The sequence below is a fragment of the Gadus macrocephalus genome, chromosome 6 (assembly GCF_031168955.1).
Source record: "Gadus macrocephalus chromosome 6, ASM3116895v1".
NCBI lineage: Eukaryota > Metazoa > Chordata > Actinopteri > Gadiformes > Gadidae > Gadus > Gadus macrocephalus.
In genome coordinates, this window is record NC_082387.1 from 5761994 (window position 1) to 5783615 (window position 21622).

The following is a 21622-nucleotide window of genomic DNA, read 5'->3' on the forward strand; positions in this document are numbered from 1 at the left end:
GGAGGACATGAAACCGACGTTTCATCTGCCCAATTCCTCTCTCCACAACATTTCGTGTATGTTTGTGTGCTCGCAAAGAGCCAATACGATGTGTTTAACGCATAGGACTAAGCGTAATCTGCGTAATCACTTACATGTTACACTTTAACTGTGCTCCCGGTTGTGGATTGAGGTAGGGACGGGTGTCTAGAGCCACGTCTTGCATGGATAGTCACTGTCACCCAGCAAGTGACACCCAACTGGTACATCTCAAAAAGCTGCCTCAGACCGCTCACCATTAAAATGCGCGAATCATGGGTAGCTGAAGATCCAGGCCACTTTGCAACAACATCCAGTAGGCTATGTTAAAATTTTGCATCAATTTGCATCAAAAACAACCTGCGTGTTGATGGAATGCACTTTCTTCCTATTGACGAACACGTCCTCGTCTTTTGATGGCGCAATTATTTTTATTTTTTATAAGTTATATATATTTTTTTATAATTTATAATTTTTATAACATTTTATTTCGGGACTAATCGGATTATTCCTGTTAGTCGGAGATGTTATTGCATCGCGCATTAACTCCACAATAAATTGAATACCCTAACATTTCGTCTCGCAGGCATTTTAAGATTCTTTGTGAATAGGTCTTACTGAGTTAGGAGTCCTCTTGAGGACTTTTAAGCTCTCCTAGGTGCTACTTTTAGTCTTAAAATACTTTATGAATTGCTCTTAGTGAAAAAAGTTAGGAGTCCTAAATTTAAGAGTGACACGCCCATTATTTTTAGGAGTTACTCCTAAATTCGCCAGTTAGGACCTACTTTTAGCCCTAAGATCCTTTGTGAATACGGCCCCAGATGATACAAGAGATGAGGGATGCTGGCATTATTGAGCCATCAGAGAGTCCATGGGTGTCACCAGTCGTAATGGTTCCTAAGAAGGATGGAAGCTCAAGGTTTTGTGTCGACTACCGATCACTGAATGACAGAACTTTGAAGGACTCCTACCCACTGCCGCGGATAGATGAGTCCCTCGATTACGTGGCTGGTTCAGCATGGTTCTCCTCATTGGACCTCCTGAGTGGGTACTGGCAGGTGGCCATGGCCCCAGAGGACAAAGCCGAGACCGCCTTAACCAGAGGACATGGCTTGTGGCAGTTCACCACCATGCCATTCAGGCTATGCAACGCCACGGCCACATTTGAAAGGCTGATGGAAAAGGTCCTTGTGGATATGCCCCCTGAACGCTGCCTCGTCTGCCTGGATGATCTCCTTGTCCATGGACCATGTTTTGACTCGGCATTTGGGAGCCTGATGGAGGCACTGGGGTGGATCAAGCGTGCAGGCCTGAAGCTTCACCCGGGGAAGTGCAGCTTCCTAGGGCAAGACGTCTCTCCTTGGGCCACGAGATCAGTGGAGCTGGCATCATGACAGAGCCAGATAAGGTAGCAGCCGTCAGGGATTGGCCTACCACCCCTGACATCCACCAGCTGAGATCGTTCTTAGGACTCGCATCCTATTACAGGCGCTTTTGAGTTCTCTACTGTAGCTGCCCCCATGTTCGTCTTATTGCGCAAAGACACACCGTACAAATGGGGACCAAAACAGAATGCAGCCTTCCATGAGCTGAAACAGGCCTTATCTAAGGATCCAGTGCTGGTTGCACCAAACACAGAGTTGCCATTTATCCTTGACACGGACGCTAGCAACACAGGCCTTGGCGCTGTACTCTCGCAGCTGACCCCTGACGGAGAGCAGGTTGTTGCTTACCACAGTCATACCTTGGATAAGTCGGAGAGGAACTATTGTGTCACGCGCAAGGAACTGTTGGCAGTGATTGATGCAGTAAACCATTTCAAGCACATCCTCAGCGGCCTTCCATTCACCATTCACACTGATCATGCTGCTTTGATGTGGCTTATGTCCTTTAAAGAGCCTGAAGGACAAGTCGCCAGATGGATCGAACAACTCCAGGCCTTTCAGTTCACCATACAACACAGAGCCGGTGAGAGTGACACAAATACAGACAGCCTCTTCCGCCGACTGTGTGCCCCAGACTCACCACTGTAACCGGGAAGAAGAACGGGAGGCAGCTAACCTACAGGCGGGGGAGTTGATCTGTCGAGCCCTATTACCAGCTGATGTTAGGGGTTGGGCTGGACTGCAAATCGTGGATCCTGACCTTAAAACAGTCATGGGGTGGCTGGAAACGGACAACTGGCCACTGGGAACAGACAACTGGGAAGATGTGGTGGGCAATTCGGCCACAGTCAGAGGCCTGTTGTCCCAATGGCCTTGGGTAAAGCTGCAAGAAAGACTCCTGAATAGGTGCTGGCGTGAGCCAGCCACTGGGGAGCCACACTGGCAGGTGGTTGTGCCAAAGGACCTCCAGGACAAAGTGCTGGAGGCACATCAGGGATCCCCCGGAGTACGTCACTTTGGGGTGACAAAAACATTGAGACGGCTACGACAGGCATTCTATTGGGGCCAGAGCAGGAGCGGTGTTGAGGACTACTGTCGCCGCTGCGACTCCTGTATCGCTCGTAAAGGTCCCCAAGGTCAGTCCCGTGCACCTCTACAGCAGCACCGTGTCGGGGCACCGATGGACAGGGTGGCAGTCAAAGTGTGGGCCCACTTCCCCGTACCAGCAGAGGGAACCGGTATGTGTTGGTCACCATCGACTACTTCACAAAGTGGATGGAAGCATACCCCCTACCTGACCAAGAAGCCACAACCGTGGCCGAAGCCTTGGTGCAAGGAATGTTCAGCCGCTTTGGAACACCCTCGGAGCTCCACTCCGATCAAGGGTGGAATTTTGAAACACATGTATTCACCACCATGTGTAGCCAACTTGGCGTCCGGAAGACTAGAACCACTCCACTTCACCCTCAAAGCGACGGGTTTGTGGAGCACTTCATGCGGACCTAAGGCACCCAATTAGCCCTCACCACCGCTCCAGATCAGAGTGATTGGGACCTGCAATTACCCCTCATCCTCATGGCGTGCCGCAGTGCAGTCCAAGAATCCACTGGCTGTACCCCTGCATTGTTGATGTTGGGCAGGGAGCTCAGAACGCCGCCCGAGCTTGCCTACGGACGACCGCCCAATGCACCAGAAGCCATGGCTGGCCAGGAGTATGCCAGGCAGTTACAGGACCGCCTGGAAACGGCCCACAGATTTGTCAGATACCAGGCCCATCAGGCAGAGGTTCGTCAGAAGCGATGCCAAGACATGCACGCTAAGGGGCAGGACTTCCAGGCTGGGGTACTCGCCTGGGTGTATGGACCTAAGAGGATAAAAGGCTGTTGCCCCAAGTTGAACAGCAAATGGGTTGGCCCCGGCTATGTGTTTGAGAGAGTTGGTGAGGTTGTGTATAGAGTCAGACTTGCTCCCAGAGGCCGCAGAGTCGTGCTGCACAGGGATAGGATGGCACTGTCACACCATAATTGTACCGGGGACGAAAATTATACCGCCTACGTAATCTGCATTAGAAAATTCCAAACCTGCCTGGCAACTGATGATCGCGTCAAACGTTTCCTGGCAACGGACGATCGTGTCGAACGATGACGACTATTATCTAAATTAAATTAACACAAGCTAGCTAAACTACGATACACTTTAAACACTAAGTTTATTTGCTAAATTCGATTAAACAATTAAATACAATACAAATATAAACTACGATACCATTAGTTTACGAGCTAAATTCAATACAATACAAATATAAAGTAAAAACAAGTGTTTTCTGTATTATGTTATTTCGTCTTGATGAGCGCAAATGTTTTTTGAAACCTGCCTGGTAACAGACAATCGCGTCGATCGATGACGTAATGTTTCGACACGGATTACGTAGGTGGTACAATTTTGGTGTGACAGCACCATACCGGGGGAATCAGCAGCCCGCCTTCCCTGTGACGACTCCCAGGGCGCGAGTCTGGTCACCTCGCCACAGGAGGACCCCCCCCCGAGACAGCAACAGAATGTGCCTCAAGGGGAGGAGATGACACCACCACTTGGAGCTGTGGTGCGGAGGAACACGGCTACAACAACGGGAACTCCTCTTTTGGATGGTGGAGTAGGGAGGTCGCAGAGGGAACGGCGACTCCCGTGTCGCTTTCAAGACTATGCTCTTCCTCAGGGACGAGGAATTAGAGGGGAGGGGCCGTGCAGCGACCCACCAGGACTTTGGGGGGGATTGATGGGGAGTTTGTGTGGGGAAGGAGTTGCCTTATTCAGCCTGATAGGCCAGTTTGGATAGGGGGCGGGGACAGCTGGCCAGTGTTCGGTTTCGCCATATTGTTTTGGGCACTCCTCCAACCCCATAGTTAGTTTGTACGGTAAGGATAATAAAGCCTGGTTCTCCGGTAAAACGTCAGCCACTCTGTGTCCTCCTCATTCCGCTAGTAAGCCCCCGCAGTGACAGGCCGCAAATGCTACAATAATATATAATAATATTATACATGGGTATTTATATAATATTATATCTAATATAACGGCCAAAAGCTATGTGCGCCTCAGATGATATTATGAATCATAATTACTGCGTCTGACGTCCCTGGCACTTTCACAACAAGTAAAGACTCGTAGTGGGGGATATCTCGGCCATGGTTGAGAAGAATTGGGGGAAAGGAACTTTCGGCCTTGACTCTCTGAAGTCCATGAACCGTGACATTGAGGAGAAAGGGATTGTACTCTGGGAGCTGAGCTGCCGAACTGCCGCCGAGCTCCCCGCGCCGGAGCTGCCTCACTGCAGCCGAAGTTTCGGTGGCATCTCCGGCTGTGTACACCGGGAGCTGAACTGCCGCCGAAGTTTTCCTGCTGCTCCGGCGGGTTTCCTCCGGGAGCTGAAAAGTCTGGCGGGGGTAGCTCGGCGGCAGTCCGGCAGTGCAGCTCCGGGAGTATAATCCCTTTCTGCTCCATATCTCCTCCTCCGGACTGCCGCTGAAGCTTCGGCGGGAGTCCCTCAGCTCCGGCAGGTGGAACTTGGCAACAGTCCGGCAGAGAAAGGGATTGCACTCCCTTTCTGAGCTGAGCTGCCGCCGAGTTTCCCCCGCCGGAGCTGCTCGTCCGCTGGTCCACAAAATCTTAACTATGCTCTGATGGGAGGGGAGTGGTGAAGTGGGAGGTAATATTCAACTGTGCCCCTTTCCTAAGTAGGAGGGGGCGCCGAAACGGACTCCCTCGTTTGGTAACTGTAGGGGGAGAAACTGTAGGGGTACTTTCAGAAATGCATATCTCACGCAAATAATCATGTACAGACTTTTTTCAAAGTCTGTATGCGTGTGGGAGCACCAGAGACCCAAAACACCCCAAATCCCAGGAAAAGTGTTGGTTCCATAATATGTCCCCTTTCATGTATCAATAATTTCATGGCTCCAGTAAAAAGCTGTGTTTTACCTGAGGATACATATTGTTAGAATTATATAGGTGTTTTTTCTTGGTCTGAATAGCTTAACTAGTTATTTGAATGAAACCGTCCACCTGGTCAGTAATCATATCCCCCAATGAGGATTCCTCCAAACATAATTAATCCATTATCAAGATGAATCAATAATAATAATCATTACTATTCTGCAATGTTAAAATCTACTTTAATTCAGCCTTTTTCTTGTTCATGGACTCCATGATGAAAATGCATTTCTAATTCCTAACTTGCTCATTTGTTATGGCTATGAATGCCATGTCTCTTTGACCGCGTGGAAATAACATGGAGAATCTTGAATAGTCTGTTTGGTCTTTGTGCGATACCACACTCATATGGAGCGCCTTTTCCTGTCGCACCTCAAATCCATCACAGACCCTCTCCTGGACCCCATGCAGTTCGCCTACAGAGACAACAGGTCTGTGGACGATGCTGTAAACATGGCCCTCCACTTCATCCTCCAGCACCTGGACTCTGCAGGAACCTACGGCAGGATCCTGTTTGTGGATTACAGCTCTGCCTTCAACACCATCATCCCCAATTTGCTACAGGACAAGCTCTCCCAGCTGCACATGCCCGACTCCACCTGCCGGTGGATCACTGACTTCCTGTCTGACAGTAACGGAGATTAATCGAGATTTAAAACACTTAGACTAATTTAAGAGAGAGAGTGCAAAAGAAATCGAGGGGTCCGGAGCAAGAATTGACAAAAGACTTTATCGTGCAGAAAAACAACAACGACAACAGCCTGAGTGGGTTTGCAAAGTCACTGGCCCCACATTGGGCTGCAGCCTCACTTATACACGTATAGGAATTTCTTTAATACAATGGAGGTTCTCCTTGACCCAATGGGGTTTCCGCCTAGTCAATCCTCGTCTCAGCGTGTTATCAACCGCGCCCTGGTATGAGGTCCGCAGGGATTAGCCTTGTTAGCCAAAATGACCCAAGCCTGAAAGGTGGAGGTCAACATGACTTGACCCCGCAGTTCCCAGGACATTTCTGTGCACCTACCATCTGCTCTGAACCCAGACTCAGGCGTCATGTGCTTTCCACTATTTAAAATATAAAGCCTATTAATAATCATGGTTTACTATAGAATATACTCACTAATTTCTACCACAACAGGAAGCAGCATGTGAAGCTGGGGAAGCACGTCTCCAACAGTCTGACCATCAGCACCGGATCCCCTTAGGGCTGCGTTCTTTCTCCCCTGCTCTTCTCCCTGTACAACAGCTGCACCTCCAGTCACCAGTCACCAGTCCGTCAAGCTCCTGAAGTTTGCAGAAGTCACCACCCTCATCGGGCTCATCTCTGGCGGAGATGAGTCTGCCTACAGGTGGGAGATTGACCACCTGGTGACTTGGTGTGGCCAAAACAACTTAGAGCTCAATGCTCTAAAGACAGTGGAGATGGTTGTGGACTTCAGGAGGAACGCAGTCCCACCCTGCCCCATCGCCTTGTTTGACTCCCCAGTCAACACCACAGAGTCCTTCCGCTTCCTTGGCACAGTCATCAGCCAGGACCTCAAGTGGCAGCAGAACGTCAGCTGCATCACCAAAAAGGCACGGCAGCTGAAAAAGTTCAACATTCCAAAATGCCATGATGGTGCACTTCTACACCTCCAAAATAGAGTCCATCCTCTCCTCCTCCATCGCCATCTGGTACGCTGCTGCTACCGTCAAAGACAGGAGCAGACTGCAGCGTATCATCCGCTATGCTGAAAAGGTGATCGGCTGCAACCTGCCGTCCCTCCAGGACCTGCATGCCTCAAGGACACTGAGGCGTGCAAGGAAGATCATGTTGGACCCCTCCCACCCCGGACATATACTCTTTGAAACACTCCCCTCCGGTAAGAGGTTGAGGTCTGTCAAGACCAAAACCTCCCGCCACAAAAACAGTTTCTTACAGTTACACTACCCCCCCTTCCCCATCAAAACCCACAGTCATCTGCCTATGATGACAACAAGTTTTGCACTACTTTCATCATCACGCACAATTGTACATATATTCTTATCTTATCTTATTACGGTGCATATGTATATGTATATAGAGTATCTCTATTTATTTATTTGTATTTATTATTTACTCTTATCTTTTTCAGTACTTATTATTCAATACTTACATTATTGTATATTGTTTACTGTTTATTGTTTGTTAAGATCGTGCGCAACGAATACGAATACCAAGACAAATTCCTAATATGTGTAAATGTATTTGGCAATAAACCTTTTCTGATTCTGATATTTAATGAGGGAAATAATATTGAACATCTGAACTGAAGATGTATTGCTGTTATTTCTCTGTCTAAGAGTGAAGACATGGTTTTCATATTCAACCTCTGCCTCATTTTAACGGTAGCCTGAATAAGTATTCTACAGCTATTATTCATGCTGTCACCAGCTTGATCTCGTGGAGAGTAAATTGGCCATTTTGTGCCGTTGAAAAGACTTCGAAGCTTAGAAAACCGAAGAATGGAGAAGTGGGTGTAATTCCATTACAGTTCAATAGGGGGTGAGCTGGTGACAATATCATCATTTATAAGGCAATGCAAGTTTGTATTCTGCAAAATGGCCAATGTATACAATCTGCTGTCAAATAATTGCTCAAATTCTTTTGGGAAAAGAAAATACATCAATTGTGTCATTGGGTTCTATGCATTTAACCTAGAAATGCAACATATATTGTCCAATGTTTAAATGTGTATTTTGTTTCTAGGAAGGAAAAGACTATCTCATGAGGAGTGTGGGGGCGTGGCTTCCTGCCTTCAAGCAAGCAGAAGTTTCATCTGGCCTGGAGGACGAACACTACCAGGTGAGACGCTCCCAATGCAGTGGTGCTAGAAGCCTTATAACTCATGTCACAAACATGTACAGTGGTGCTGGAAGCCTCATAACTCCTGTCACAAACATGTAAACTGGCGCTGGAAGCCTTATAAGTCAAACGTGTACAGTGGTGCTAAAAGCCTTATAAGTCAAACATGTACAAAGCCCTAATGGTTAGCGTATGTCTCTGAAAGAGCCTAAACTAAACCTGTGGTGATGCAGAAGAGGGTGCATGGTGAAGGGGTAGTAAAGAAACTCTGAGGAAGATTGAGGAGAAAGGTTGGGAGAGCAGCGGGTAAATGAGCACCAGTAGGGAATGACTAGCAGACTGGCCACTAATGTCAGTCTGCAGCACATAAATGAAACCTGACGTAAGCCCTGAACAACACGGATAGTGATTTGGGGAAAAAGTTGCACTTCTCCACTGTAACGACCCTTATCAGACAGAGCAGATAGATCTCTGCTCCGCCGGCCTGCACTTGCCTTGTGATTAACAGCCACAGCAGTGCAAAAAATGCTCCTTACCTGGAAATTGAATTGTGTTATTGTCAGACAAAGGAGGAACTGTGTCTAGTGCCTCCAGCAAAACTCAAAGTGTGTGGGTGGGTGTGTGTGTGTGTGTGTGTGTGTGTGTGTGTGTGTGTGTGTGTGTGTGTGTGTGTGTGTGTGTGTGTGTGTGTGTGTGTGTGTGTGTGTGTGTTTTCCAACCAGAACACAATCCCTCCCTATGATTCCCGCATCAGTACTGCCAAACTACTAATTGAGACCGAAGAATTTGAGGTAAGGTTTTGTACCTCACCTCACACATCCGTGATCTTACCCCCGATGAAGGGGTACGTTTTGCGGTTGTGAGTGCCCTTTTGTGTGCTGTTTGTATGCCCCTCTGTAGTGATGGTGTAGAGAGTAGCGATTTTTACAGAAAAGGACCCCGGTAGGTGTGAGATCACAGTGTATGGGAGGAAAGCCAAGGGGAGAGGGCACTCAGGAGAAAAAGAGAGGGAAAAGAGGGAAGGAAGCTGGGATGTGCTATGCTGACAAATTGCTGACATTTCCCCCTGACCCCTGAATACGTCCTCCAATTCCTCACCTCATTCCTGTGTTCAAGTTGTTTTAGTTGACGGAAAAAAACAATGGAAATTCTTCCTTAAAGGGGACATATTATGAAAACAAGACTTTTCCTGGGATTTAGGGTGTTGTTTTGGGTCTCTGGTGCTCCTACACGTATACGAACTTTGAAAAAAGTCTGTACATGACTTTTTGAGTGAGATATGCATTTCTGAAAGTTCCCCGCCTACAGTTACCAAACGATTTAGTCAGTTTCGGCGCCCCCTCCTATGTAGGAAGGGGGCACATTTGAATATTACCTCCCACTTCCCCACCCCCGTCCAATCAGAGCATAGCTTACGATAAAGTGGAAGAGCTGCCCAGGCAGAGGGAGCTGGGCGGCAGCCCGGCAGCTCAGCTCCGGGAGTACATTCCCTTTCTCCACCGGAGCTGCCGGAGTCCGGAATAGGAGACATGGAGCAGAAAGGGATTGTACTCCCGGAGCGGCAGTCTGGAGTACAATCCCTTTCTCCTCCATGTCGCGGTTCATTATGGACTTCAGAGAGTCAAGGCCAAAGTTCCTTTTCCCCAATACTTCTCAACCCTGGCCGAGATAACCCCCACTACGAGTCTTTACTTGTTGTGGATGTACCAGAGACGTCAGACGCAGTCTTTATGATTCATAATATCATCTGAGGCGCACATAGCTTTTGGCCGTGATATTAGATATAATATTATATCAATTATTATTATTATTATCATTATATTATATAGATATAGAGCTCCAGGAGTCCGCCATCGGCAACAATCACTTTTCCTCCACGCTGTGGTTCACTCTGAGAGCACATTGGTCAATGGGCGGAAGCTCATTTGCATTAAAGCTACAGACACCAGAAACGGCGCATTCTGAAGGGACTTAAACAGAGGGGGGAATAGTGCTAGGCAAGATTTTTTTTTCCTAAAAGCTTTTTCCAGCAAACAGCTCAAAAACATGTGTCAAAAACACCTCATATACTATGTTTACTTGTTGGGAAAACACCATAATGTATGTGTAATTAATGATATACATATGTATATATACTTGTTATCATCATTATGTAGACATTCTGAATCAAAAGAGATTTTAAAAGCAGGAGAAACGGCAATGACCATTCCCCATCCCCCACACCTAATCAGAACTTCGCAGTGTATGCCCGTGTGTGTAAGACGGGCTGTCGGTGGTATCAGCAAAACAGCGTTTTGGTCCACAGTTTTCGACACCTCGTTTGTCTTCATCCTCCTGTTTGTGTCATCAAGCCCTGAGCCCACTGCGCCGGCTGCTTCCAGTCCTGAACAACGTGTCTGTGCATGCATGCATGTGCGTGATTGTTTATTTCTAGCCAGTGGCTAGAAGTTTTTGATGGAAATTGACTTTATGACTGGAGGCAATGCAGTAAAGAAGCTGTTTTCTTGCTATTGCTCGATCTCAACCGGATCTAGAAACACCCTTTTCCCCAATCTTCTTCTTCCTTTTTATTTTATCTCTCTCTCTCTCTCACTGTTCATCTGTCTCTCTCTGTCTTCGGCTGTCTCTCTTTAAACAGCATTCAGAATATTTTGTTTGAGATCTCACAGTAAAGAACTGCTGTCGATCATATAGCCCTCTATGATTCCACCAAAATATGTTGGTGCTGCATCCATATACTAACACATCCTAACACCTGCATGCATTACATCATTCCAAATTCATCATCATCTTCATCATCACCTGTCACCAGCCAATCGTCAGATGCCACACCGATTTGAGCTGTAGTCCCCTGACAACGTCTGAGGTGTCTTTTGGCTGTTTGTCATAGCACTGTTGGATACCTATTCGCTTTTTCTGCTATTTGGAGGAGTTTTCCCATTGCTTCAACATTTAGCTCACACGAAGCGTGCCAGGCTGCGCTCCTCGCTGCCCGGGGATAAGGTTAGCGCTGACGTCCCCAGGATTTATTTCCGGATGGGACGGAGTGCGTGCCGGTGGATGTATGGCTCTCTGTGTGTCGGAGATACAGCCTGGCCTCGCTTGTAAAGTCATTTGTCTTTCTCCTGTCTCTGCTGTGCACTCTGGTAAAATGATTGTGTTAAACAAAATTGCCTGCAGATTACACACAAGCGTCATATACAATCACGCACACACACACACAGGCAATAATAAATGAGCTCATCCCCAGAGGATCTTTCTCCCTTTTCTCCTTCCTAAAATAAAGCTGTGTGTGTTTGGGGGGGGGGGGGATTATATGGCTTGCAGTGCTGTTTTGTGGCATAGCGTTTTGTATTGTCTGGATCATCCTCATCTCACGATTCCTACATCTTCTTCCCTTTTCTACCCGCCTCCCTTCCTTTTATAGTTACAGGGATTATTAATGTTGTTGTGGATAAGGGTTTGAGGCGGTCTGCATATCGGTGAATCTTCAGCTACTTGCCTGTGGGTTGACCACTTTAGCTAGGCTGGAAACATGCTTATCAGGCGTCTCTCATCACGTCTCCCAGGTATCGCTGGTTCTATTTTGGTTCCTCCTTCGCTGCCTGTCCCTGTCAGCTGTTTAACACCCAGATCTCTTATCTTCTTATGCCCCTCTTTAAGTAATTTTTCTGTGTATATGTGCACACGCCTGTATGTGGCTTGAGGGAGCCTTTGTTGTCTTTGAGTCTCTCGTGTGTGTGTGTGTGTGTGTGTGTGTGTGTGTGTGTGTGTGTGTGTGTGTGTGTGTGTGTGTGTGTGTGTGTGTGTGTGTGTGTGTGTGTGTGTGTGTGTGTGTGTGTGTGTGTGTGTGTGTTAGAGGTTCTTGGGCAATGAATCTATTAATGGCAGTTGGGATCAGTTGCTTCGGTTTGTTTATTTCAATCAGTCATTTAATTAATAAACCACAATGGATCTCCAGCTCATAATTGGCTCAACTATCAATCATCTCCCTCACTAGCACACAAACGTGTGTGTGTGCAGGCACACATACACTTAAAAAAGATGCTCTCAATTAAACTGAACCTCAATCTCCCTTGGCAACAGACCTCCCTTCATTGTCACACAAAAAGGGGGAACAAAAACACAGAAAAATAAATTAGGACGCTCTAGCTTATGCAACCATCTCAACAAGTAACGTGTGTCTCTCTGTCTGTCTGTCTTCTGTGCACTTATGCCCTTCTCCAGGGGTGATTGGCTAACAGTCGCTTTCAACCCCAGGTTGACAAAAATCAATATATCATCACCTGGGGCCTCACGCACTCCTACACACAAACACACACAATCAGGGAGCCCTCAAGGGGAGAGGCACAAGCAAAGGAAGCACATGGCCGCTGAGCAGCCAAGGTCTGTTCTTTGTAGAAAGCTATGCACATAGCCCTCTCAGTGATAGGCTGTGGCAAAGGTCACCTTCTTTTCAGCTCCAGTGGGATAGAGAACCTCTTCAGTGACAAAGCACAGAAATGGAAAAGCGGAAAGAATTACTGCTGAGGGATTTGCTCTAGCAAAAAATAAGGGGATAAATCTGAAAAATGTGTGGTTATGCATGGTCGTTAAAAGGCGTTGTCTTTTCCTGCTATTTGTTCTCACCTCTCTGTGTGCTTAGTTGTACACATGTCTATACTTGTACTGAGGTGTATCACTGCAGTCTGTATATCTTGGACGGTAACACATTTGATCTGTAAATGCAAATGAGTGGTGAGTGGTGCTGGTAGGCTCTTGGGCCTGTGGTCACGGTGAGTGGTGCTGGTAGGCTATGGGGCCTGTGGTCACAGTGAGTGGTGCTGGTAGGCTCTTGGGCCTGTGGTCACAGTGAGTGGTGCTGGTAGGCTATGGGGCCTGTGGTCACAGTGAGTGGTGCTGGTAGGCTCTTGGGCCTGTGGTCACAGTGAGTGGTGCTGGTAGGCTATGGGGCCTGTGGTCACAGTGAGTGGTGCTGGTAGGCTCTTGGGCCTGTGGTCACAGTGATCGGTGCTGGTAGGCTATGGGGCCTGTGGTCACAGTGAGTGGTGCTGGTAGGCTCTTGGGCCTGTGGTCACAGTGAGTGGTGCTGGTAGGCTCTTGGGCCTGTGATCACAGTGAGTGGTGCTGGTAGGCTTTGGGGCCTGTGGTCACAGTGAGTGGTGCTGGTAGGCTATGGGGTCACAGTGAGTGCCATCGATCTGTTGAGCAGCACCTGGGTCTCGTGTGCCGGTATTGACAAACGGAATCTCTTGTCTTCTTGCAACTCATGACGATCCATGCTACACCGATTCAGCAGACCCACTGATCGCCCGGATTTATCAAGGGGTGTGTGTGTGTGTGTGTGTGTGTGTGTGTGTGTGTGTGTGTGTGTGCAGTGTTTCCCATACATAGACCAATGTGTGGCGCAGCGCCACAGAAACAACACCAAGCGCCACAAATTGATTCAGCTTTTTTCTTTTCTTTTTTTTTGCGATTTTTAAATATAAATATCGTTCCGTTCATTCAACTCTGCATAGCATTCTTTCTCCCTGTCATTCTCGTTCGCACACGCACAAAGAGACAAGCGCGCATACATGCCGATGGTGCGCGGGTAAACTACCACTTATTGGATCAACCCGCGTATCACTGATAAATGCACACGTACTAACAGCGGATTCACCCGCTCCTCCTCTCAATGCGCCTACAAAGGAAAACCCGAAGCAGCGGGATATTTGGCACAGTGAAGACGGTCGGCGACATCTGGAGTTTACCAATATTTAGTATGACATACTGTGCTCAAACACACCTGCCCAAAATTATTGTTGACTCAGAAAAGATAATGTTAGCCTTATGAACTCAACCTTATTGATATTGTACATCCCGCATTCTAAGTCAGCATAGACAACGTTGGTAACGCAGCAAACGATTTGATTAATGTGAAATTAGGTTATAGTTTAGATCAGAGGTCTTCAACAGGGTGTACGCGACCCCTAGGAGGTCCACAGAGGTTGTGAAAGTTTTGGTTGATTAGCAATTTTTTCCACAAATTGAAATGTCTTTAAATACACATTAACATGAATCCAACACACTAGCCGCATTTAGATGGACACTTTTGATCCGATTTCTAATCGGAATAGATCTATTCCTATCATGCGAATGTTCTATATATATGGCATTTACAAAAGTGGTAAGTGTACGCTCGTATGTCTCTTGCGCACATCCAAAGGTAATCCACAGGTGCTAGACAATAGTATTGAATATAAGAAAAAAGGAAGGCGCACACCTGACACATCTGCACTGGCTGCGACATTTTTATTTATTTGATTTTAATTAAAGCCCAGCAGAGGGCTTTTCTCTGCCTGCTGCTCCAATTAAGAAGGACAACACAGCGACGTCAGTTTCTCGTCCGGTCTTTATATCTACCCCCTCCTCCGCCGAAAACAATACGCATTTGGATGAAAGTGCGCAGCCAAGACTGTTGAGAGAGAGAGAGAGTGCTGTTATGTAAGGGATAATGTACAGAACGCCGGTCATTATCGGGAAAATAAGCGATCAGCAGAGAAATAGTCTGCCAAAGTTGAAAGTTGACGTCGCTTAGCAACCGGACAAGCTGGGGTTGATAAGTTCCCGGACTAATTGCGCAGTGATTAATTTTCGTTTCCACATTTATGTTTTAAAAATGTCCATTTGAATAGCTTTTATGCATGATAACATGCAATTGAAAGAAATTGTTGATCTTGGCAGGTATCAGTTTATTATGTTATGTTTATGAATGCCAGTGGCATGGCCACCCTACTCACTGTACCTTGCACAATAAAAACATGAATATATGAACCTGTGTATTATTTGCATACCTTAGTATTGAATGCAACAAGGTACATTTATACATGGCACTATAGGACCAGTTTAATATAAAACATAATTTTATACAATATATAAGTCTGGGGTCCCCGCTCCATCTCTCCATCAGTTTAGGGGGCCTGTAAAACGTTGAAGACCCCTGGTTTAGATAGTTTACGGTGTTAGGTACCCCAAGCCCGTTCTGCCGGCGATTTGAATTCACTCTGCAGCAGGGGCTGGAGAGGAGCAATACATTTCTTTCTGTTTCCGATCCCCTTTTACTGGAGCCACCTTTTCCCCCTTGCGTGCTAATGGCTGGTTTAACACAATGACGACAGGGAAGCGATTGCTGCAATCGAAGCGATCGTTGGTCTTATATTTTGAAGGACTATTATTATATATTATTATAATAATTTTTTTTACATTGTTAAATTACAAATCGCGAAATCCCCCCCCCCCCCCCCCCCGTCTCAGACCTCCTCGTCTCACTCTGCTATAATTTACACTATTATTTTTATATTGTTAAATGGGCAAACGCCAACCTCCCTCCCCCGTCAGGCCTCCTCGTTTCACCCCCCCACCTGAAATTCCGGAAGCGCCACACATTGCTACCTGGTCTGTGGGAAACACTGGTGTGTGTGTGTGTGAGTGACAAAGGTATTTTTGGCCATAAAGTTAAACCATTGCAGTGAACTTTTGGCTAAAAGCATTGCTCTTGTAAGAATTATTTTAATTCCACTGTTTGTCTCTCTCCATTTCTCTTGTCCATATTTTCCTCTCTCTCCATGGCAGATGGTGGTGGATGTGTTGGAGGGGCTTCTAGAAGAGGATGACGAGGTGGTCCAGGTGAGTAATCCATTGGCTCTTTCGTTTTACAGAATGATTGACAGCCTGTTTGAGTTACGGCCGTCAGTGCTCTGCGAACAGGAAGCGTCTGAAGGAGCCTCCTCTCCCAGGCAGCCTGTACAGCCCGTAGCCCCGCATTTTACTTTGGGTGCTTCTCGGTTCTCCCGCCTAGAAACGACGTCTATGGATTCAGATTTCAACCCAGAAAGCCTGTAATCGCTGTCTGGGTGCTTTATGAGCGAGGTCTTTGATGTGCCCTCATAAGCAAGCGCAATAATAATACAGTTTCTGCTGCTCGACCCAACCAAACTCTGCTCTCATTCCCCGAGAAGCAGAGCAGAGGCTTTAAACAACTTAAGCACCAAGACCTTGTGCAGAGCCCCTCTTTTGTGTGCCTTTTCCTTCAATGTCTCCCTTCACACTCGGGTTTTGGTGTGGGTGTCGCCAACTGCCTGACATCTATGCACACACCTACACAGGGAGTACTGCGGGGAACGTGAATCTACATTAGTGGTATAAATGGCAGTACGTCGTGTGCTTTAGTGGGGAGCCTTGTGCTGTCAGCCTTCAACAAATCCCCTCTGAGTAGTACAGAAAATCAAGGTGTACTTCCACCTTTCTCTCTGTCTCTCCCTCCCTCTCTTGCATGCTCTCTCTTTCTCCTTGGGTTCCTCCTACACAGACCACTTAGGTGACAGATTGAGAGCAGTCATCTGGGGTCTGAACTTTAAAACTTGATCCAAAGGCACCAGGCAATCGCACTGCAGTTGTGCCCAACCAAATAACTACTCACCTGCACACGCATGTGCAAAGGCACAGGCAGGTTCCAGGTGTGCAACATTAATCACATAGATGATGTCAGATTTGGATTCCAGACATGGAAAACCTTTTTTATCTCAAACCTTCAAATGCAGTAGAATAATATGCTAGCTGCTTTTTCAGTAGCCCTTCTTGCAGACAACACCAAACCGTATTGTGCCCAGGAGTTAGAACATCCTTTTATATAGCGCCAACTAACACAAAGAAGAGCCAGTTCCTTGTAACTGTTGTTTCAAAGGTATTCAGTTTGATATGGCAGTCGTTGATTATCCTCTTCACAGCGTGGAAATGGGTTGTGCCTTCTTTTAGAAAAAATGCTCTAATCTCTTGGCATTGATTGACACAATAAGACATTCACAAACATACTTTTGACTATATTTTGTTTCAAGTTTTTTAATTAACTTCAAAATGTCACTATTGAACACTTTACAGTCAATGCACAAAATGTGGTCCATCTTTAAAGAGAACCTTTAAAGCGACTGCTTTGGAGGCCGACTTTATATTGGGACTGAAGTGAGGATTTATCTCTCTCACGGACACATTTTTCTACATGCTGGATCACAGCTCTACATTTGAAGTAAACGGACAGAGATGCACACCATTACAATAATTCATTCAAGATCATCCACGGCAGGGCTGACATTCCCAGCATGCTATCTCCACTCTCCTTGTTCTAACCGGCGGTGCTCTGTGGGCTACAGTGATGCATAGGTTCCATTCCAATTATGGTGGAGCTCACACACTCCTACGGTCACCCGGAGCTGCAGCTCCTCTGATAAGCCACCGCTGGGGGATGTTCTTTCTCCCACTCCTGCTGGATTCAGCAGCATGGTATGCCTTGATGAGTTTGTAAGCTAAATGGTTGATTTGGCAGAGGTGTAGTTACCGACCGCCTCTGGCACCAATGAATAATGAATAAAGTTAATGTCCGTCTCGGTCGGGTGATCTCTGGACCTATATGAGAGACAGACATGACACACACACACACACACACACACACACACACACACACACACACACACACACACACACACACACACACACACACGTTGTACTTCAGGGGTGAATCATCTGATCTCCTGCTGTGCAAGTGATTGTGTTTTGCAGAAATGTTGTGTGCGTTCAAATGGATGTTGGAATGAATAGAACGTAGTAATACAATTCAAACTGTAAATTTATGAGAATAAATTAAAGAGATGAGGCATTGACCTCCTTCACATTTTCTCAACGGGCTTAATCTATAAAATAAATGACTCAAAAATAAAATCCATTATGCATTATCTAAAACTGACTGCAATCCAATTAAAAATAAATAGTACAGTTTCACAAGGAATCCATTGGGAATTTATTAATCCTGTTGGCATACTTGAGAGTAAATCTATTTTGTAAATCCTAGTTGTTTTCAGTGACTTGAGAACCTGAGCTTGATGGGAAATTAATGTTATCTAAATGTCTTGTAGAGTCTCGCTTCTATTCAGTAGCAATGTTCCCCGTGTAGCCTTAATATGCATCAAAACATTCTTCCCCATCTGCATATGTATATTGGGGATGTGGGTCATGACTGATGACTAGCAGACACATTTACGTGTGTGTGTGTGCATGCATGTGCCTTCCAAGTGTTTGGACATGGACGGATGCACATAATAATTTAATGCCAAGGTTCTCCCTGAAAGATTACAATTCTTTTTTCCCTGCCACAACTCACTAAGTGCAAGAAAGATGTTCTCTCTCTCTCTGTCCCGCCATCCCTTTCAGTTTGTTTTCTGGTCTCTCTCTATGTCTGGTATTTGTCTGGCTGGGTGTGCTACCTTCAGATGCAGCGAGCGGGAGAGCACTTGGCTGGAGAGGCCAGAGAGGCAACAGAGGCAGAACAAGAGGAGTACGATGCCTTGAAGGAGGCAGCGAGGTCGTACCTGACCAGAGCTAAGAAGGTATGTACGAGTCACATGGACGGGACAGGATCTGGTGTGGTTCACTCCCAGCCAAGAGGCGCTTGTCTTTCCTAACAGTGTCCAAGGTGTACCAGTAGGTATCCTAGAGCAAATGCCTGAAACAAATGCCTGAAACATTATTTATTTATTCAATTCCATACATTTATTCTGATTTATTTAGTCTTCGCTTGATTTGTTTTTGCTTTTTTTTATGAAACGTCTTTATGCAACGATTAGTGCATTATCTTGGCTGGTTTTTGGGTTGTCCGGTGGTCTTTGATTCACAGAGGTGACGCCTGCACACTAAAGAGAGCCCTCACTGAATGCTCTGCAAACGGCCGGAGCAGACGGATGGTGTTGTCCCAAACACAGACATGACTCACCCTGCATCTGACTCTTTTTCTTTCCCATGCCTCTGCCCCTCTCCTCCTCCCTCTGACTCGCACGTACCCATGTGCACGCGCTCCCCTCACACACCGGCACATACACACACATCAACAAAACTAGCGATGTTTCTCATTCTTTCTGTCAAGGAGCATTTCCTCCACGGAGCAGTGATTCATGTTAGTCTAAAATTCATAGGCTTGGAAATCAGACGGCAGAGACGCCTCTCCTGGAACCGTCACCTTATCGTGGTGGAGAGGTTTGCGTGTCCCTGTGAACCTGAGGGCTGTGTTGTCTGGAGCCTTGTGCTCCTGGTAGGGTCTCTCATGGCAGAGTGGTCTCAGGCGAGGGGCCAGACTAAGAATGGTTCAAAAATCCTCAATGAATAACGGAAATAGAGGAGATGTGACCCGGCCCGGAGGAAGCCCGGGGCCCCCGTCTGGAGCTAGGCCCAGACGGAGGGCTCGATGGCGAGCGCCTGGTGGCCGGGTTTGCCACGGAGCCCGGTCGGGCAAAGCCCGAACAAACTACGTGGCACCCCCCCTCTCTTCATCTCATGGGCCCACCACCTGTGGGAAGACCCGTTGGGGTCGGGTGCGCAGCCACATGGGTGGCAGCGAAGGTCAGGGGTCTCGACGGACCAGACCCGGGCGGCAGAAGCTGGCTCTGGGGACGTGGAACGTCACCTCGCTGTGGGGAAAGGAACCGGAGCTTGTGAGGGAGGTGGAGCGCTATCAGTTAGATCTGGTGGGGCTTACCTCCACGCACAGTCTCAGCTCTGGTACCGTACTCCTGGATAAGGGTTGGACTCTATTCTTCTCCGGAGTTGCCAAGGGCGTGAGGCGCCGGGCGGGTGTGGGGATACTCATAAATCCCCGGCTGAGCGCCGCGGTGTTGGAGTTTACCCCGGTAGACGAGAGGGTCGCCTCCCTGCGCCTAAGGGTTGTAGGGGGGAAAACTCTGACTGTTGTTTGTGCGTATGCACCAAACAGCAGCTCAGAGTACTCGGCCTTCTTGGAGACCCTGAATGGAGTCCTGTATGGGGCTCCAGTAGGGGACTCCGTAGTTCTGCTGGGTGACTTCAACGCCCACGTGGGCAACGATGGAGACACCTGGAGAGGCGTGGTGGGGAGGAACGGCCTCCCTGATCTAAACCCGAGCGGTCGTTTGTTATTGGACTTCTGTGCTAGTCATGGATTATCCATAACAAACACCATGTTCGAACATAAGGGTGCTCATAAGTGTACCTGGTACCAGAGTACCCTAGGCCCAAGATCAATGATCGATTTTGTGATCGTGTCATCTGATCTGAGGCCGCATGTTTTGGACACTCGGGTAAAGAGAGGGGCGGAACTGTCAACCGACCACCATCTGGTTGTGAGTTGGATCAGGGAATGGGGGAAATTTCCGGATAGACCTGGTAAGCCCAAACGCGTAGTGCGGGTGAACTGGGAACGTCTGGAGGAGGCCCCCGTCCTAGGTATCTTCAACTCACACCTCCGGCGGAGTTTTTCTAGCATTCCTGTGGAGGTTGGGGGCATTGAGCCGGAGTGGGCGGTGTTCAAAGCCTCCATTGCTGAAGCTGCGGTGGCTAGCTGTGGCCTCAGGGTCTTAGGCTCCTCAAGGGGCGGTAACCCTCGGACACCGTGGTGGACACCGGTGGTCAGGGAAGCCGTCCGATTGAAGAAGGAGGCCTTCCGGGATATGATATCCTGGAGGACTCCTGACTCGGTTGCAGGGTACCGACAGGCCCGAAGGGCTGCAGCTGCTGCCGTGTCGGAGGCTAAGCAGCGGGTGTGGGAGAAGTTCGGAGAGGCCATGGAGAAGGACTTTCGGTCGGCACCAAAGTGTTTCTGGAAGACTATCCGGCACCTCAGGAGGGGGAAACGGGGAACCGTCCAAGCTGTGTACAGTAAGGATGGGACTCTGTTGACCTCAACTGAGGAGGTCGTCGGACGTTGGAAGGAACACTTTGAGGAACTCCTGAATCCGAATAACACGCCCTCTATGTTGGAGGCAGAGCTCGAGGTTGATGGTGTTTCGTCGTCAATTTCCCTGGTGGAGGTCACTGAGGTAGTCAAACATCTCCGCAGTGGCAAAGCCCCAGGGATTGATGAGATCCAGCCAGAAATGCTAAAGGCTCTGGGTGTTGAGGGGCTGTCATGGTTGACACGCCTATTCAACATCGCGTGGGAGTCGGGTACAGTGCCAAAGGAGTGGCAAACCGGGGTGGTGGTTCCCCTGTTCAAAAAGGGGGACCAGAGAGTGTGTGCCAATTACCGGGGTATCACACTTCTCAGCCTCCCTGGTAAAGTCTACTCCAAGGTGCTGGAAAGGAGGGTTCGGCCGATCGTCGAACCTCAGATTGAAGAGGAACAATGCGGTCCAGCTCTTCACTCTCGCAAGGATTCTGGAGGGGGCCTGGGAGTATGCCCATCCGGTCTACATGTGTTTTGTGGATCTGGAGAAGGCGTATGACCGGGTCCCCCGGGAGAAACTGTGGGAGGTGCTGCGGGAGTATGGGATAAGGGGGCCTATCCTCAGGGCCATCCAATCCCTGTACTCCCAAAGCGAGAGCTGTGTTCGCGTCCTCGGCAGCCAGTCAG

The 21622-nt window shown here is 47.8% G+C and overlaps 2 protein-coding genes across 3 annotated transcripts in view; one reads left to right on the plus strand and one right to left on the minus strand.

The window, feature by feature from the left end:
• Nucleotides 1–21622, minus strand: part of LOC132458747 (serum amyloid P-component-like) — a 197667-nt gene that overhangs the window by 74945 nt on the left and 101100 nt on the right. The gene's annotated exons all lie outside the window — the stretch shown is intronic.
• LOC132458753 (uncharacterized) overlaps nt 1–21622 on the plus strand; it is a 54101-nt gene that overhangs the window by 15767 nt on the left and 16712 nt on the right. Inside the window, exons 2-5 of one of the 2 annotated variants that reach the window (XM_060053044.1) lie at nt 8119–8214; nt 8937–9005; nt 15829–15882; nt 18480–18632. In XM_060053044.1, coding sequence (XP_059909027.1) covers nt 8137–8214; nt 8937–9005; nt 15829–15882; nt 18480–18632 — 354 coding nt within the window. In that variant the 5' untranslated portion in view covers nt 8119–8136. Of the gene's footprint in view, nt 1–8118; nt 8215–8936; nt 9006–15624; nt 15883–18479; nt 18633–21622 lie in introns of those variants that run through there. The other variant, XM_060053045.1, reaches the window with a different exon arrangement.